Source organism: Camarhynchus parvulus, chromosome 11, assembly GCF_901933205.1.
Source record: "Camarhynchus parvulus chromosome 11, STF_HiC, whole genome shotgun sequence".
Classification (NCBI taxonomy): Eukaryota; Metazoa; Chordata; class Aves; order Passeriformes; family Thraupidae; genus Camarhynchus; species Camarhynchus parvulus.
Genome location: NC_044581.1, coordinates 1,412,055 through 1,431,541, shown reverse-complemented (window position 1 = coordinate 1,431,541; position 19,487 = coordinate 1,412,055). Strand labels below are relative to the sequence as shown.

Sequence of the window (19,487 nt, the reverse complement as noted above, 5' to 3'; positions counted from 1 at the left end):
CCCTCCATCCCTTGGGAATGACCCAGTTGTTAAATTTCCCTGGAACCCCAGCCCGGTTTGGTTTCACTGAGCTGCATTTCCAGCCCTGGGGCTGCAGCTGTGCTCTGTTCATTAGTGCTGGAATGCAGTGGGAGCAGAGCCCCCAAAGAGCTTTACCCACTGCTGATGCCCCTCTAAAGTGCTCTGTTAAGTGAGAGAGAATGGAAATATTCTCCCTCCCTCCTCTCTCCAGTGAAAACACTCTGTGGACAGCACAGGCTCAGCTCCTCTGGAAGGAATGGGCTGAGTGTGTCCTCTCAATTATTCAAACCAGCTGAGTAATGGCAGCCCTGTCAGCTCAGGAAACATCTCTGCCTCTCCAGGCTGCTGCACAAACCCAGATCTGGGCAGGCAGTCCCAGCAGCTCCTGCTCCTTCTTGATTTATTTCCACCCTGTCCCTGTCAGAGCCCCTGGAAGGGATGAGGTGAGGAGGGAGGTGGGGACACCTTGGGAGCATTTTTGGAGGTGGCAGGGCTCTTTGTGGGCTCTGCTGCCTGCTGCCTGCATAAATCCTTGTGGGAATCTCTCAGGGCATGGTGTGTGCCAGAGATAAATATTACAATAGCAGGCTTAGAGGAGAATGGATTCAGACAGCCAGGAGAGCCCGAGGAAGGAGCAGGATTGGACACCAAGTCCTGCTCAACACGCTCTGGAGAAGCTCCCTTAGCTGGGGTAGGAGACTGGAAGGTGACCAGCCTGCCCTCCAGGGATTCCAGCACCACACAGGTTATTTATTTCTCCCCTGGCCCCAAAGCTCCCCAGCAGCTCTGTGTGAATGTGCTGCACCCAGCCCTGGCCTGGCCAAAACTTGGTGTTTTCCTCCTCCCTGAGGGGCTGCAGGACACACAACAGGAACACACAACAGGAACAACCAGGCTGACAGGTCCATGTGCACACCCATCTCACCTGACCAGCTGAAAACAAGGTTTTTCTTCCTTCTCCTGAGAAAAAGCCAGCAGAAAAGCCATTATTTCCCGGCCTGGCTTTCTGGAACAGCTTTTAAAGTAGATTTCAAGAACCAGCAAATAAATTTTGAACAGTGGCACTGCTGAGTTTTCAGGACAGCCCATGAAGTGGCTCACCTCAAGGGGTACTTCTCCCCAGGGTCCCTGCCCAGGTGGAAGAGCAGGGGCAGGTAGGTGTGCTCCTCCTGGGTGTGTGTGGTCACTCCATCCACGCTCTGGCCAGGACAGAAATCGATGCCCTGCAGGAAAAAGGAGAGAGGTCGTCAAAGGTGATGCAGGGCGGGCAGCAAAACTTGAGTTGATGCCACTTTCTCCAGCAAAACACCAACAAACCTCAGGATTATTTTAAACCAAGAGTCCACTTCAATCTCCAAAACACATTCTGAGCTGGTGGGGTAAAATAAGGTGAGCAAGTGGTGTTGTAGTAAGAGCTGAAGCAAGGCCGTGCATGCTTGTCTTATAAAAATATAATCCCAATAAAATATTCATTAAAATGAAATGGCAGAACAAAAGACAAAGAGGTGGAAGCATTTAATCAAAAAAATTCTGCACGTGGAAAGGATTTTCTGGCTTTGGAAAGCCCCAGGAAGATGGGATTGCTTGACATTTCTGATCAAAACCAAAACCCCAGGAGAGACATCCAGACACCCTGAGAGGCAGCAGGCACCTGAAAACTCCCCTGGCAGCACCTGAGGGATCAGTTTCTCTGAGAAATGAAGCAAATCTGGTAAATTTTATAAAAACTGGTGTGGTTTCAATTTGATTCATGGCAAGCTGGTTTTGAGGGACTCACTGGGCACGACAGTGGGGATGGGAGTACTGCAGGAAGGGGAGACATTCCCACATTCCTGTCTCTGACCATCTGGGGGGGCACAGGGTGGGATTTTCCCTGCAGCAGCACTGGATTTGAAGGGCTCAGCTCCTGGCAATGTCCTGGGCAAGCAGCTGGGAGCAGCAAGGGGTTAAATGCTGGCTGGGCACCAGAGCTGCCAGCTCCATCTGCCCCAGCCCTGCCAGGCCCCCTCTCTCCCTCCCCAGCCCTGATTTGCCAGCTGGGAGCTCCCTAATCCCTGGCCTGCAGCCTCCAGGGCCACCAGAGCCCATTTAAACCCCTGCAAGAGCCAAAAATGCAAAAAGCACTCATTTCCCTGGGCAGGCAATAAAGCAGGGCCCCCAGCCCAGCCCAGCCCAGCCAGGCCCAGCCCCAAATGGACTTGTTAAAGCTGGGTTTTACAATTCCAGCCCCCACGCTGTTCCTCACAATCCCAAAGTGCCCCAAGACATGGACAGAGACATGGAGAGCAGGTAAATGGGAGTGCTTCAAGGGAAGGGGGAAAGCAGCTGTAGCATTTGCTTATAAAACAAACTGAAAAGGCTCTCTACAGATGTTGGTAGGATTTGATTGGCAAACAATTTTCTAAAAATATCCCGTGTTTTTAATGGACAGCTGGTCAGTGGAGCAGTTAATATTCTGCTTTTCAATAAAGCAAGAAGTTTAGAAGCCCATGAAATCCCATTTATCTGCACAGGGCTATAGATTCCTGAATCACTGACTGGAAAAATAAGGGAGTTGCTTGATAGGTTGGAGTGGCCCTACCAATAATGGACTTTAAATGGATACAAAACTGATTGACCTTCCCACCCTGTGATGCCACAGGCCTCTGAAACACACAGGGAAAAGAGATTTTTGTGGGTTTTTTTCCCCACAAAAGGACCAGTTAATGAAAAGGTATCAAAGCCTCCATAACATCCAAATTATAATTTGGATGCAAATCAAACAAGCAATTTAATTAAGAGCCTGCTAATTGGTACAATGCTCCTCGCTGCAAATGCTTCAGTGTGAAAGATTTTCGTCTCTGGGGTGTTTGTTTAGACATTGCTCTGTTTCTATTTTATCTTGTGTTTCCCAGGAAATCCTTGTAGCCCAAAACACAATCCCAAAGATTCCCAGGAAACAAAATGCTGGGACAATTTGCCTGATGCCACCAGCTCAAAGCCACCTGTCATTCTAATTTAAGCACTCAGTGCCCTCTTGAAAAGCAGTCTAGTGGAGAAAAGTCAAATAAATAAATAGGTAAGTAAATAAAACCCCAAGAATACCATTTTAGGACACTTCTAAGGCATCCCAACTTTATCCCTGCAAATAAAATGGAATATTGCTATTTTTATGTCCTCTGTGAGTCAATATTCAACCTGCAGAGAGAGCTTCAAAGATTTTCTATCTACTCATCAACAAATTAGTAAAAAAAAAAAAAAAGCTACAAATATACAGAATTCAGTATTATTTATTTTGTACAGGTAGGTTTGGTGATGTTTGGAGCTGGAGAAGAGCCAAGAGCTGCCTAAGCCTGCCTACCCAGCAGGATAACAGCACCCAATTCCTCTCTCCTGTTATCCCTAAAGCTGTTTATTGTCACACTGTTCATAGCAATATGCAGGCATCAATAATTTGGGCACATTCCTCATTTTTGTCCCTGCTCCCTATCCAAGGTAAGGGGTGGAGTCCCCATCCCTGCAGGGGCTCAGGGAAGGACTGGATGAGGCTCAGTGCTCACACCTGGGGACTGGTCCCTCCATGACCCTGGAGGGCTTTTCCAACCCCCAGGATTCTGGGATTTGCAGGGCTCACTGATCAAACACAGCACAAAGGTCACTCCCTGTGTTTCAGCAAACTCTTGGGGTTTTCTCCTCCTGAAAAAGCCTGAAAACCAAACCAGCAGCTCCTTTCTGGAGCATCTCCTGCCTTCTAAGGGAGCCCACACAGAGCATCAAAGCTCCTGCCCAGCCCTTACAGTGTTTTACACCACCACAGAAAGCTGTTTGCTGCAGGAGAGATCCCAACAATCCTTTCCTTCAGTGATTCTGATTAAAACATGGCATTCCCTGCCCACCAGGTGAGCCTTCCAGCCATCACCACCCCTGTCCTTCTCAGCAGTCTCGCAGCCAGGGCTGTTTTTCCATCCCTGGGATGCAGCAGCCTTTGGTTGCACAGCTTTAATTTCCAGAGCAAATGGCCCACAGATGCTGTGTCAATATAGACATGAGACAAACACAGCCGGTTGCCAGTTTGGGCTCCCTGCCAAGAGATGGAATCACCACTTGTGTTAACGGGAGCCCTCTGGCAATTCCTCAGCCTGGCTGCAGCCCAGCCCAGCCCAGCTCTGCCTCCTGCTCTGCTCTCCTCACCCCCCAGCACCAGCAGGGCACCAAAAGCAGGTGAATACTGCAAGCAGAAAAGCACAGCTGCCAATTAAAGCCTGGAATTTTCATTTCTTGGTGTTTGCACAGGTAAATGGTGCCCTTGGCCTCCTGGCCATTCCTGGGGAAATCCTCCTGGGGATCAGCTCCAAGTGGGGGGGCCAGGCTTCAACCCCGTGCACCCAAAACTGCTGCTGATGGGTTAAGAGGCTGAAAGAGCCCCTGGGATGGGCAGACCCCGGCGATGATGGGCAGCCCTGGAATGATGGGCAGCCCCTGGGGATGATGGGCAGCCCTTGGGGATGATGGGCAGCCCCTGGGGATGATGGGCAGCCCTTGGAGATGATGGGCAGCCCCTGGAATGATGGGCAGCCCTGGGATGATGGGCAGACCCTGGGGATGATGGGCAGCCCCTGGGGATGATGGGCAGCCCTTGGAGATGATGGGCAGCCCCTGGAATGATGGGCAGCCCCTGGAATGATGGGCATCCCTGGGATGATGGGCAGCCCTGGGATGATGGGCAGCCCTGGAATGATGGGCAGCCCCGGGATGGGCAGCACAGCGAGCTCCGATCGATGCCTGGTTCATATGCTCAGAGGACCAAAATCAAATGTCATTATTTGTGAGGTTCTACTTGACTTCACATCCCCGGCGCAGAAAAGGCTTTATCGATCCCTTCACGTGCAGGAGAAGGGCAATGGCAGAGCCTGACTGGAATAACCCCTCTGGCATTTCGCATTAAAACAATAGCGGCAGCTTTAAAGCCACAGCTCCAGGAATCCCACGGCAGGCTCCCAACAAGCTGACAGCACAAAGGTTGATGTTATCAGCCCCTCTCCCACAACCAAAGGGCGTTTTCCATGGTTTTCCCTTCCTTATTTTTTTCCCTTTCTTGCCTCGGTGCTCTTGGGAGGTACAAGGGCTGTTCTGTGCTGGATGCTTTTGGTGGGAGGCAGAAAAAAGGAAATTTCCTTTCTGTTACCTCCCATTTCTGCCTCTTTCATCCAGCACTACATTAAAAAATGCCTGAGGACTTGCTGCCTACTCTAAATTTATAGAAAACACCCATTTTTTACCCTTTCAGACCCTTACTTTCAAAAAACCCAGCATTTGACAGGTGGCTGCCAGTAAAAGTCCTGTGTGTTTTCACTGCCCAAGAGGGATCTCCCCAGGTTTATCCTCAGTTCTCCCTTTGCTCCTGCACACATGGCTATTTTCATCACTGCTGATTTTTGCTACAAGGCAAAAAAGGTGAACAACAATGGAAAAGCTTTGATAACCACCACTCCTGGAGCAGCAGGGACTCAGCCCACGTGCAGGAGGGAGATTTTTCTGCCTCTATCAAACTGTTTAAAAATACAAACACATTTTTCAAGTCAGGCTTCCTTTCATCTCCCTCCGTCCCATTTATCACCTCTTGAATGTCAGAGATGTCAAATTATGTAAACATGAGCCACCTATATAGATGGAAGGCAGGTAAACAGCTCCAAATAAGCATCCTGTGCAATCCTCAGGGAAAATGTCCCACAAAATGCTTACTCCCACTTGATTCTGTGAGTGAGCCTTCCCTTCATGCCTTCAAGAGACCACCCCCTCAAGAATCAAGAAATCCAGTTAATCCAGCAGAAAAGGCAGCATCAAGGTATCCTCCAGCACTGAGAGAGACTACAAGACTTCCTGACAGGAGTCAGACTAGAAAAAAAAAATTGCTTGGGGGTTGAAAAATAAACAAACAAAAGCTGGGAAGAACAGAACAGCACAATTCATCTGTGTGTCAGATGACAAGCCCTAATCCCAGGCCATAAGGCAGAGGATGCAGACCAGTAAGGGCATGCTGCTGTCATGGGACTGGGGGATGACAGCAAACCTGTGCGCTGCCTGCATGGGATGTTTCCAGAGCAAATATTCCGAGTGCCAGATGGAGAGAGGAGCCTTCAGAGCCCTGCTCTGCTCTGCTAGGCTGTGCCTGCTGCAGGCTGTGCGTCCCTGGTAGGTTTTTATTTGTGTGTACATCCTTTATTGCTGAACCAACTCACACCCCAGTCAAACACAGCTTTGCAGGTGAGGGGCCACATCCTCCCTCGCCATCCTGCTCATCCCAAACACGCACCAGCTCCCTATTTTCCAGTAGCAGCATGAAAATGGGGTGCTGGCTGCTTTAATGAGATAATCCCATCTGAAAGTCGAACAAAATGTGGATTCAACCCAGGGCAAGTTTACTGTGTCAGTGATTTTCCACACAGTCAATTACCAAAGGAATTCTGAAAGGGAAAGGAGGGCTGGCTAAAGTCTGACAAAAGCATGGAATATTCCCCTACCCATAAAACAAACCTCTCCAAAATGTGCAGGCAGCTGTTTTGCCACATCTGGCCAACTTCAGCCCTCTTTCCAATGGATGACAGGAACACCCCATATTCCAGGTCTGAGTGGGGACCTTCACACAGAGAGCTTCATATCTGGAAGTCTCACTGGATTCACAATGAGGAAAGACCTCTAAAGATCATACAATTAACAAATCCTCATTAGCTGGAGTTCTACTGGGATGGCAAGTCAACCTCATTGAACAAACAGCCAACAGTCAGAATTCCAAATGCCACAGATGTGCATGGATTTATAGTTGTTTTTCAAATGGAATTAGCAAACAAAGTGGCCTTTTTGATTCCAGAGTCCAATATCAACACAGCTGGGAAGCCCAGTGACTGAAAGAGGGAACTGTGTGGTAAGGTGAGCTTAGAAACTCCTCCAGCAGGGCTGGGAGCTGTGGAGCTGCTCTGCATTCTGATTTATTTCTATTTTTAAACTTGTGAGGTTTGTAATTAATGGCTTGAAGACATGAGGAGAATTGGAACAAATCTCAGCCTCAGCTTCCTCTGCGTGTTGTTAATGGCTGCTCTGGCCACTAATGTGCTCCAATTTTCCCCACATCAAGCTCATGTGATCCAAGCTGCAGGAAAGAGAGTGGATTTGTAATCATCTCTCTGATGTACAGGATAATTGCTGACTTTTATCAGACAGCAGTTAAACAAAGACTTGGAAAGAAATAAATATTCCTTAATTGCAGCACTGCCACTGCTCACAGTGGGAGAGCCTCTGGAAGGAGTAGCTGGTCCCCATTATCACTGTTCCACACTCAGACATGCAGGAATGAGTTGAGTTCCATGCAGGGGTTTATTTATTTCCCAACTGGAGTGAGGGTATGTGCTTTTATCACCACGGAGAGCGAGGATTGCTGTGGGAATCTGCCACCCCCACACCCAAACACACAGAGAGAGGAGCTCCCACTTCCTCCCACCCAGGGAAAACCCTCCACGGGTGATAAACAGGTTTTACTCACACACAAGACAAATAAATGACCTCATTTTATCTGTGTGGAATTAGCACCGAGACAGAGCATAGAAAACATTTCTAGAGCCAACTTTCCTTTCCTGCCTGCTCCCTGTAAAACAAGCTTTAAATCCTGAAGCACTGCAGTCTGAAAAAAGACAAACACACACATTTACAGCCCTGAATGGAAATGACTCCCTTGGAGCTGACACTTCCTTCTACCCCCCAGGACATCCCAGTGAAAGAATCCCTGCACTTTTATATCCACAAATGTCACCAGCACTTAGTTCTGCACCTGTGATGCCTTGAGGACCTTCCATAAGTTCAAAAAAAAAAAAAAAAAAGAAAAGAAAAAAAGCATAAATAAATTAAATCAAGCAAACAATCCCTCCCCAAGCCCAGGCTGCTGTCAGGATTGCTGAGAGCTGGGCCTTAGTGCTCTGGGTTCCTGTCTGAAGGGATCTGCAGCAAGGCACACATGTGAAGCTGCCACTCAGCAAATGCCCCAGAGTTTCGAGCCAAGAAAGACACAAAAAGAAAAGGAAATAATAGTGCTTAACATCTAACTGTGAGGAGATCAGCCAGGAAATAAATATAATAAATAAAATGGTGTACATTGTGTGATGTGGGCTCACAAAAGTGCTGATAACAGATTAAACACGTTTATTTCACTGCTTTCAACCACTGCTGTATTTTCCACTGTGCCTTTCCTACAGCTTTCTTTTTAAACCATCACAAACCAAACAAACTCATCCCAGTTACATTTCAATAATTCAAAATAGGTGTTTTGTGCCAGCAATTCTGAGACTCGTGGTCAGTGTGGCACCAGGCTCCAGACTTTCCCAGAATCACAGAATATCCTGAGTTGGAAGGGACCCACAAGGATCGGGGAGTCCAACCACAGGTGGACATGTAAAAACTCAGGGTTCAGCAGGGAAGGTTTAATATTAAGGGGAATTAAGTGCTGATTAAAGGGAGCATCCCTCAGAGCAACTTGGAATTTGCTCATCTTCCTCTCTTTGTGCCTGACTTCAGGAGAGGGGGGTCCAGTCCCCTCAGGGTTTTTTAGGATCACAGAATTATTTAGGTTGAACCATCCTCTAAGATCATCAAGTCCAGCTGTTCCCCACTGACCCATGTCCCCAAATGCCACATCCTGTTAAACAGGGGGAATGGGACTCCACCAGCTCCCTGGGCAGCTGTGCCAGGGCTGAACAGCCCTTTTGGGGCAGAAATATTCCTGGTACCCAACAGAAACCTGCACAGCAGCTCTGAGGAGACCGAAGCATGGTGACATCCCCAGTTTAAAGGGTGTCTGTGCCCAGGATCCCAGGTCCCTGTGCCATTACCTTGCTGTGCTCCTCCCAGGAGTTGCTCCAGGTCCAGTAGTGAGCTTTGTACAGCCCAGCTCTCACTGCCATCAGCTCGTTGCCACGATAATAGAAAATGGGCCTGGAAGGAGAGCAGAGCTGCATGAGAAACACCCAGAGCCAGGGCCCAGCCTCCTGATAAGGGCCACAAACCCCTTAATGGCATCCCACTTCCCATGTGGATATCAGGCAGGAACAGGCTGCCTCCTAATAGTCTCCTCTGCAAGGTTTTCAATTAACATTTCTTAAAGTGTTCATCAAGTTGAGAGCTCACAGGGTGCAAGAATGAAACATTATCCAGCTTGGCTGCCAGTGATTGTTAATCCTTGAACTCCCAGCCCCTGGGATTTCCTCTGGAGCGTGGCGGTTCCAGTGTCAGACAGCTCTCAAGTGCCTGCCTGCCAGGGAAAAGGGGATTCAGGGGCTCTGGGATGCTCAGGCTGCTCTGCCCAGCTCTGCCATGGAGCTGGCAGTGCCACATGGGCAGGGTGGAGCTGGCAGTGCCACACGGGCAGGGTGGCCAGGAGGACACCAGATGCCAGCGAGTTCTGGATGACATCTCTGAGAAACTCCACATGGAAAAACCTGGCAGCCAGACATGCTGTGGTTTTAATTCCTCTCCATTTTTTCCCCCCAAACCTCACTTTGCAGCATGTAAACACGCTGCTAAAGCTGCACTTGCTCCCAGAGGTTTTCCTAATTAATAATTCATCCAGGAAATGCATCTCACTCGCTGCATCTGTGCTGCTCCCTGGGCATCCCAGCAACATTCCTGCTGATTTTCCCAACAAAACACTCCTGGTTTTTTTGAGGGAACAGCACTAAATTTCACTGGAAGGGACTATCTGCAGGAGAGGGGGTTGATTTTTTGGTGCAGCTCCTCTGTCCAGCTCTTTTGGGCTGCTGACAGGACATGAGGGTGAAGCTGTTTGTCACTGTCAGGGGGAACCTTTGTCTTTCCTTCTCAGATGCCACTCCAAAAATGACTCACTCTGGTGATGCCACCTGGAAAAACCTGTCCCTAAATGCAAGGTGAAATTTAAATATCCCTGTGTGAATGACAGGAGTGGTCTCAGAGCTCTTTGAGCCTCACAGTAACAATGAGCTTCCCTCCTTTGTCACCAAGAGGAACAAAGGGAAAACAACTTTGTCACCAGGAACAAAGGGGAAACAACTTGGTCCTCAGGAAGAAGGGGAAGCTGCTCCCAGAAAATCCCATTCCTGCATCCTTAATGCACCTGGAAGTGAAATAAAGGCAGCAAGAGAAACCTGCCAAAGTGCAGCACCTGATCTAAACCAGTGCCATCATCAAAATATCCCAAAAATATTCCACACAGCACTCCAGTCTCCTTTTCCTTGCCATCAACAGCCAATAATGACCAGTTATGTGCCCTCCTGACTAAAGGGTTTAGATTTTTCCTTGTAAAAAACCACATATTCTATTCAGAAGGGGGATTCCAGCTTGTATTCAATATTCTGATATAAATTATTTCTTTTCCCCCTCTCCATTCACTTTTTCCTTTTTAAGCTTAAAAGAACACAACAACTGCATTTCCTGGAAAGTTTTTGGGGGGCTGTAAAAACTTTGTCCTGGTCATGTCTAGGGAAAAAAAAAAAAAGAAAAAAAAAAAGAAGAAAAAAAAAAGCCACGATGTGCTTTGAGTGTCTGTTATTGTAACACAAGCAAGGGGTTGGTGACTGCACTGAAATTCCCTTTTAAAACAACAAAGAAATTTTCCAAACTTCCAGAAGATGGGCCAGGCTTTGTTTGAGGAACCTGCAAAGCTCCTGTAATACTCAGGTGTGCTCCTTGCTTAAGAGGCACAAAAGGAATTTCACAGCACAAAGGTTCTCATCCAAGAAGGAAAAGAGCTCCAAAAATGTTTTCTGTGCCTAAGTTTCCTTGCTACCCCCCAAAAAATATGTCTGTAGTCAGATTTCCCAGGCTGCCAAATTCCTCACCAAAACCCCAACTCCAAGACCTCTCCTGACCTCTGACACTTCCAATAAAATACTTCTTGGCAGGATTTGCTGTCAGATCTTGGTGCCTGTGCCCAAGAACTGACAGCACATAAAGATTCCAGGTCTTTCACCCAAATCTATCCCTGAAGAAGCACTCCAGGACCTTGGGAAGAGGATTTTCCTGGTGTTTCCATGTCCTCTGCAGCAGCACAGCCTTCCCCTCCCAGCTCTGCAGCAGGACAAGGACCCAGCACACTCTGGGCAGCTTTTGCAGTGATAAATAATGGATTGTCCCCCAGCCAGGCTCCAGTTCTCAGGCTTTTATCTCCCCTCCTGCCATATGTTGTTCCAGGGATCCCTGCTAACCCTGTGACATTTTCATCTGTCCCCAGACTCCAGTGTATGGCAACATGCCACATGTCAGGAATTCCCACCTCAGCCTGTTCCAGCGGAGCAGGAGCTCAGGGGAAGCTCTGCTGCTGCCTGCACTCAGCTCCCATTCAATACTTGTGAGCTGGTGATAAAAACCCAGCCCCAAATCTGGCTTCCCTTCAGGCAGGAGCAGGGCTGGCAGCTCTGGGATAATCACTGACCTGTCAATTAGCTTGCCCTGCAGGATGACAGGTAAAAGGTCGATGCCATCAATCTGTCTGTCACTGGGAGGCTGCAGACCCGCCAGGGAGAGGCTGGTGCTGAACAGATCCATCACACTGCCCAGCTGATGGCTGACCTGCAACCAAAAATCAACAGGAACACGTTTGCAAAGAGCCCTTCAGGAAAATCTGTGTGGAAACGGGTTCCCTCCAAAGCTCCCTGAAAACATCTCCCTTTACACTGCTGCAGCCACCAGCAAACTCCTCTGAAAACAATAAAGCAAAGGAAACAATCCCTATTTCTCCGCTTCCAGGGAGAATTTGCATTTTTGATTCTTGTTTTCTTTTCCATTTTTCTCTCCCTCTCCTCACTCCTGTGTATCCCTTTTCCAGGACTGTGCTGTCACAGGGCTCAACTTAATTTAGCAAATTCCTGCTCATTTGTGGATTGAAAAATCAGCACTTACACCAAGGGAAAAAAAGTCCTTGATTTGTTCCCTTCTCCAGGTCATCTCTGGAGTCCAGAATACCCTGAGAGAGTTCCCAGAAAGCACAGGGATAGATGGATAATAACAAAAAGAGCCTGATGACTTCATCTGCAAACCATTTCCAACAATTCAAGAACTGTAAAGTTGTGGTATTTTTAGTCCATATTTTAATAAGGGAGAAAAACATCTGGGTTTAGCTTCAATGGAGATGTGCAAGGGTTTTTTTTTCCCCTTTTTCCTTACTTGGAAGCCATACTCATCTCTATGCTCTTAATTATTTATATTTTAAAACCCTACAAAGTCTGTTCTGCCTGATTCTTTGTGAGCCTTTGCTCCCTCCCCGATTGTGGGAGCTGTTGCAGGGTGTTTAATTAGTCAGTGACACACTCACTTAAAGCAGATGCTGCCATATCAGGAGCACCAGGATGCACCAGCACAAGATGTGACAGGAAAAGAGCATTTTCAGCCACAGCACTTGTTGGGAAACAAGAAACCACTGGATACAACCCCATAGCTGTGAGCACCAAAGCACTTTCTGACTAAAATCCAAGTCCAATCCCAACAGAACAATGTTGGGACTATCAAAGACCTTTTACCTCTGATTCTACTCACAAACAGACCCCCAGCCCCTAAGCTGACACAAATTATTTAAATGCAACAAATGATGACATGATAAATGAATTTTTATGAGATGCTGGCTCAAAAATAAAGGGGAAAAAAAGGGATACTAAACCTTGTATTAAGAGGCTGGGCTGAACAAAGTGAACACAAAGGAAGAATTAAGAAATTTAAAAAAAAAAGAACTGGAGAAAGCAACATGCAGGGGCCTAATTACAAGTTTAACATTACAATATCACATTACTTGATTACAGTCATTTCAATTTTTAATGGCTTTCATTCATCAGGAGGTGTTGGCAGGAACACATCTTATTAAAGCTGCATGCAAGAATCCTGCCACAATTCCTTGGGAGGAAACAAAGTGCAGAGCTTGAAGCACAAGAGGGAACCTGGCTGTGGAAATCCTTGGGAAAGCAGCTGGATCAGCTGACCATGACCAACAGGGCCCTCAGTTCAGGATTTATCCATGATTTAGCCATGGCCACAGCCTGGGAAAGGTCCTGCTCAGCCTGGCCTTGGGGACAGGCACAAAGGGAGATGTTTCCCAGACAAACTGTGGCTGTCCCAGCTCTGGAAGTGCTTAAGGCCAGCTTGGATGGGGTTTGGAGAACATTTATTCTTTATTTTAGTGCAGCCTTTTCCTCTCCTTAAAATGATTTTAATCATCCAGTCCCACTCCCCAGCTCCAGCAGGGCCATCCCAGAGCACAGGGCCCAGGATGGCGTCCAGGCAGCTCTGGGATGTCCCCTGAGGGAACTCCACACCCCCTCTGGGCACAGAGGAAAGCTCTGCCTCATGTCCAGGTGGAACTCCCTGGGATCAGCTCCTGGCCCCTGTCCTGTCCCCACCCTGCACAGGGACACGGCTGAGGTCCCTCTGAGCCCTGTCCCTGCACAAGGACATGGCTGAGGTCCCTCTGAGCCCTGTCCCTGCACAGGGACATGGCCAGGGTCCCTCTGAGCCCTGTCCCTGCACAAGGACATGGCTGAGGTCCCTCTGAGCCCTGTCCCTGCACAAGGACATGGCTGAGGTCCCTCTGAGCCCTGTCCCTGCACAGACAGGCCAAGGCTGAGGTCCTCTGAGCCCTGTCCCTGCACAGGGACATGGCCAGGGTCCCTCTGAGCCCTGTCCCTGCACAGGGACATGGCCAGGGTCCCTCTGAGCCCTGTCCCTGCACAAGGACACGGCTGAGGTCCCTCTGAGCCCTGTCCCTGCACAGGGACACGGCTGAGGTCCCTCTGAGCCCTGTCCCTGCACAAGGACATGGCTGAGGTCCCTCTGAGCCCTGTCCCTGCACAGGGACATGGCTGAGGTCCCTCTGAGCCCTGTCCCTGCACAAGGACATGGCTGAGGTCCCTCTGAGCCCTGTCCCTGCACAAGGACATGGCTGAGGTCCCTCTGAGCCCTGTCCCCAGGGCAGAAGCTGAGCCATGAGCAGCTCCCAGCCCTGGGGGTTCCTCCCTGGGCCCATTCCCACCTGCAGAGCTGCAGAAGGAGCAGCTCCAACCCCTCCTGCTCCCCCCACCCAGCCCAGCAGCCAGCCCCTGGCTGAGCCCTTTTGTAATCAGAGCTCTCACAATTTCTCCATCTAATCCAAAAATCACTTTTCCTGTTGTGGCTCCGTCCCAGCGCCTCAATCTTTTGATAAGAGGCAATCACTGACCCCGGGCTCGTGCCTTTAATGTCACCTCATTTATCCAGAGCGTGGGGACACTCCTGGGGGGCCACCACGCTCCCCTTGTCCTGGCCCTTATTAACCAGCACCAGATGTAGATGACTCTCTTTAATCATCCAATTACGTTTCTGCTCTCAGACAACATTTTTGCCGTGAAGCAGAGAAAACTTCTTAAGGAAATTAAATGCCCATGCCACAGCCACTTGGATTTATCTGTGCTCTGCAGCACCACATTGAAGAAGGAAAAAGGGGAAAAAAAAAGGTTAATGTTTATATAAAACTTTGAAGTATTTTCAGAGAAAAAATAAAAAAATTACCATTTTTCTCCTGTCAACAGGGCTCCTTCATTCTGGTTGCCTTTCCCTTTTATTTATTTCATTTTTTTTTCAAGAAAAGAGAAAGAAAAATCCAGAGAGGGCAAGAGCCCAGAGAAAATAAATAATATATAAACGGAGGGAGATCAGATATTGCTGTATCAGTGAGGAACAGCCGGTATTACGCACGTAAGGACGGATTTTTTTCCCCCTCCTTCCCCCCCTTCTTTTTAATAAACTCTCAGTATCCACACAACGTCTTTAAGAAAATGAAATCCTTTTGCTGTGGGCCACGGCGCTGGAAGAAATAGTCCCCAGTGCTGTTATCAGTGCTTTCAAGCTTTAACTCTGAATCAAAGGCGACAATTAATAAAGTCGCCCCCGCCAGGAATGGAAAGGAGGAAAGCTAAATATTTGAAACTGGGTGAACAAATGTCAGGGTGTTTTTAAATAAAATCCTTTTACAGTTATCACAGCGAGCAGACCTGATATCCCTGTCTAATTCAATTTCAATTTGCGCCCCATGGGAGATAGGGAAGAAAAGGTTGCAATGCTGTCTTTGGGTTGATATGTTCTTTTCTCCTTCAGGAAGCAGGCACGAGAGAGGAAGGGGAGGAGGGCGAGGGGAGAGAGGAGGAGGATTCAAATACCAATAGAATATGATTTTTTTTTTCCAGCTGGATCCTTCCAGAAGGCAGATGTGATGTGGGGAATGTTGAAACGCTGATTTGTTGTGAATTCACCTGGAAAACGGAGCCAAGGAGGGAAGTGCAGCCAGGCTGTTTGTGTGGGAATAAATATTCCTGGTGGGGAGCAGAACTCACTGAGTGTTGATGCCAAGAGCAACACACACTCCTGAGGCATCTTTCCCCTCCAAAAACCTGCAAAGCAGCCAACTGCACCAATTATCCCCAGCTCCACGGAGAGCCTGGCAGGTGCTCCCACCCTGTCCCTCACTCCTTGTGTTTAGACCGAGGTGCTCCTGTGTTTTTATTAAAGGAATATGCCCTTTAATAAAAACAAAACCCCCCAGCCTTGTGGATCAATAAAATTATTAACAAACTGCCAAGTGGAATCATGGAATGGTTTGAGTTGGAAGGGACATGAAAGATTATCCAGTGCCACCCCTGCCATGGCAGGGACACCTCCCAGTGTCCCAGAGTGCCCCAAGCCCTGTCCAGCCTGGCCTTGGGCACTGCCAGGGATTCAGGGGCAGCCCCAGCTGCTCTGGGCACCTGTACCAGGGCCTCACAGCCTCACAGGGAGGAATCCCTTCCCAATATCCCACCTAACCCTGCCCTCTGGCAGTGGGAGCCATTCCCCCTTGTCCTGGCACTATCTGCCCATATAAAAAGTCCCTTTCCCTCCATTCCCAAGGCACTGCAAGGCTGCAGTGAAGTCTCCCTGGAGCATTCTCATCAGCAGACAGAGCTTTCCACACAACAACTGGATCTCACTGGCCAGAGACACAAACTCTCCTTTCCTGGCTGCAGCTGTTCCACCTGAAACAGCTCCTGGCCCTTCCCTTGCTCCTCAAACCACTGCCCTGGGAGCAAACCCAGCACAGGGAGGACTTCAGCTTTGTGCTGAAGTTCAGAACTCCCAAGTCTTTGTTTCCTTTGACTCTTATCAAGTAGGAGCAATGAGAGACTTTGAAGCAGCTTTCCCACATTTCACAGCTACCTGGAATGCACTGGGGCTGAACAGTTCAATCTCCTCCAGAGGATGGTGAAGCTACAGCACGGTACAGGAAAAAAAGCCAAAAATGCAGTGGTGGACACAAATCTCTCACCTGTGGTCAGGGCTGCTGAGGAGCAGTGCTGGAGCCTCGAAGGCAAGAACACAAGCAGAAAACACAGGTGAGTTTCTATCACAGTTCCTGAGCAGCAGATAAGGAGGATTTGAGGTTGAGCACGTGCTTAAGGCTGACACTGGCATGGTGGAGGAGAGATTTTGGGTGCATCCCAAAATCTGGGAGCTCCAGGCACAGCTCAGCTGCCCAGCCCACCCTGCACACACAGCTCTGCACAGCAATTCAAACAGCAGCTCCCAAATTCTACCTGGGAGAGGGGTCCCAGCCAGGCAGAAAAGAAGCAGGCACAAGGATTTCTCTCTCCTCCTGTTCTTAATTATCCTCAGAGTTACTACAATGGAAAGAATTTTTAAATTTGGGCATTTTCTTGTCCCCATTTATAATGCATGTTTACTTTTAGCACATTATTTAGTTTGGACGCAGCAAACAAAACACTCAGCTGCAGTTTCATGTTCTCCCTCGCTAGCCCAGGGCTGTTGTACTTGGCTTGCAAAGGCTTTATGGAAATGTTTAAATTTAAACAAAACGACTGTTTTCATTTCAAATTAGAAAAATAATAAACCATCCTTGGTAGGTTTGGTGAACTCTCGAAAAATAATGAAACCAAACCACCCTCCTGCCCTCAGCTGCAGATCTGAGCTGCCTCATGGTCCCTCCTAAATGTAAATGATAAATTATCATTAGCCTGCCTCAATTAAACCACCCCAATGGAATGCAACCTCCACAAATGTTTTATTTATGACCAGTTTGCAGGCTGGAGCACGGTGCCCAGCTAATGAAGGATCACTTTCTGCAGGGCTCAGGGATGCTCACCAGGGGGAGGGGGCTCTGCTGTCCCTGGGATCCTGCAGCAGGACTGATTGCATCCTTCTGTAATGAGAGCTGGGACAAGGGGGGCTAGCAGTGCCACTGGGGGGTTATTCTGAAGTGATCATATCTGCATTTGTGTACAGGCAGCACAGAGCAATCGTGGTGTCTGAACCTCCCTGAGTGGGACTTTCATCAAGCACCAAAGTGAGAGATGTGAGGGTCAAACCCCTCAGTACCTCAGGGCATGGGGAGTGTGGGGAGCAAATTCCTGCTCTTTATGCTCCAGTTTGTTCAAACACATGAGAAATATCAAGGTCCAAAAGAGTAAAGAGGTTAAAAAGAGCAGGAAGACAAGAGCAGAGCCTCACAGCAAAACTGAGCACAAATATTAATGCAAATTTGCATTAAAATGGCACAGCTGTCTGGGGCAGCAGCAGCAGCTCCTTATTCACACAAACACCTGGACTTGGGGCACGGTAAGAGTGTGAAGCAAAGCCCAGCAAGGAGCCCTCCACTCCCTGCAGCCCCCCAGGCTGCTGTGAGCTGCCCCAGGCAGAGACTCACCCCTCCTGCAGGGATGTGGCCGGGCCACCAGGCGATGGCCGGCTCCCTCATGCCACCCTCGAAGGTGGTTTGTTTGCCACACAGGAAAGGCCCATTGCTTCCTCCTAGGGACAGAAAAAAAGCCTTAAACCCCACAAAACACCAGCATTTCAAAAGGACACTCTCACCCAGGCTGGTTTGAAATGAATTCTCATTTCTGCATGGATGCGTCTCCAACGGACATGGCCAGAGTTGGGTTTTTTGTCATTATTTCCTTGTTTGTTGTGTTGTGTTTGTGGGGGTTTTTTTCAATGTCCATTTGTGATGAAATTTTAGGAGTGTCTTTTCAGCACAGGGAGAAAGTGACAGTTAAACACACCTTGTTATCAACAACCAAATTAAAACCAAACCAAATAAACAGGAAACACCTCACTGGTGTTCTCCTTTCCTCTAAGGATGTTAACTGCTGTCTGTAACCAAAGGAAATCTGAGACTTTTGGGCAGAAATAGCATTTTTTCATAATTTCATAATTATTTAAAATTTTATAGTACCAGAAAAATATTAGATGAAGGTGTAAGAGAGAGAAAAATAATCCTGCATTCCTTGAACAGTCACTCAGAGATGACCAGGGCTTTGCAGGAATATCTGGAGTTTTAACCCAGCCCTGGAGCTCAGCTGGCCAAGGAACAATCAGGGAGGTCTCATAACTGATTCCAGGTCACACAAAGTCAAAGCCAGTGGCTGAGCTGAAATCAGAACTCAGGTTACTCCCTGCTCTGTGGTTCAATAACCACAAGCCAAGCCTGGCTCCAAAGAGAAGAGAGCAGGTTCTAAAATCAATTTGCAGTGATTCGTTTCAGAGAAACCATCACTGAAACAAAAGAAAATTTGTTAGCTAACAAAACTCGTTTCTCTTCTTGGTATTTTTCATGAGAGCTAAAGAATGAGGGACTCTTGAAGTCTCTCTAATTGCTCAGAAGGCTGAAATATGCATTTGGCAGATGGAGAGTAAACACCCTGCTAAGTTACTGAGCCTGGTTCCCAATAAATTACAGAATATTCCCTCCCTGACAGTGCAAATACACACAGGTAACAGCAACACTGGGGCAGGAAAAATTGCATTTGGCCAAGGACACCTCCTCCAACAGCGACCAGAGGCACTGCACATAAATTATTCCAAACATAAATAGTCTGTCTTTTGAGGCTTCTCCTACCTCACAACACAGACCCCCCACACAGGGCTTTTTTTTCTCCTCAGAGAGAAAGAGATTTAAGCCTTGATTTCCCAGGTCAGGTTTGTTCAGCTGAGCCTCACCTTGCTTGGGAGCTGAAATGAGAGCAGCCCCGTTATCAGAGGTGAAGAACACAAAGGTGTTCTCACTGATGCCCAGCTGCTGGAGGTGCTTCAGGATTTTCCCAACGCTGTCATCGATCTCCCTCACAGCATCCCCATACCTGAGGCAAAAGGAGATGCAAAACACTCAGAGCAGCAAAAAAAGGGTCAGCACAATGAGTTCAGTGGATTGAATTTGTACCTGTGCTGCAGAAATCTTTCTCATGCATCAGGTTTTCTGCTGCCACTGCAAACTTTTGTGTCTCTGGCCTGCAGAGAGCAGCCCTTAGGTACTGAGGGTCAGGGTTTGCTCAGCTGTGAGTCAGTCTTGGACAGAGGAATTCAGCCATAAAATTCACAAACAGAGGCAAACCCACCTTGCCACAGACTGGGAGGTAATAACATGGCTTTCCTTATGGTTAGAAACTCTTTGAAGCAAC

General features: G+C 48.2%; 1 protein-coding gene across 1 annotated transcript in view; it reads right to left on the bottom strand.

Moving 5' to 3' along the window:
* Positions 1–19,487, bottom strand: part of GALNS (galactosamine (N-acetyl)-6-sulfatase) — a 40,507-nt gene that overhangs the window by 11,774 nt on the left and 9,246 nt on the right. Inside the window, exons 8-12 of the mRNA XM_030956296.1 lie at positions 19,030–19,169; positions 17,735–17,838; positions 11,453–11,589; positions 8,877–8,979; positions 1,123–1,244 (exon numbers count right to left, since the gene is read on the bottom strand). Of these exons, the coding sequence (XP_030812156.1) occupies positions 1,123–1,244; positions 8,877–8,979; positions 11,453–11,589; positions 17,735–17,838; positions 19,030–19,169 (606 nt within the window). The remainder of the gene's footprint in view (positions 1–1,122; positions 1,245–8,876; positions 8,980–11,452; positions 11,590–17,734; positions 17,839–19,029; positions 19,170–19,487) is intronic.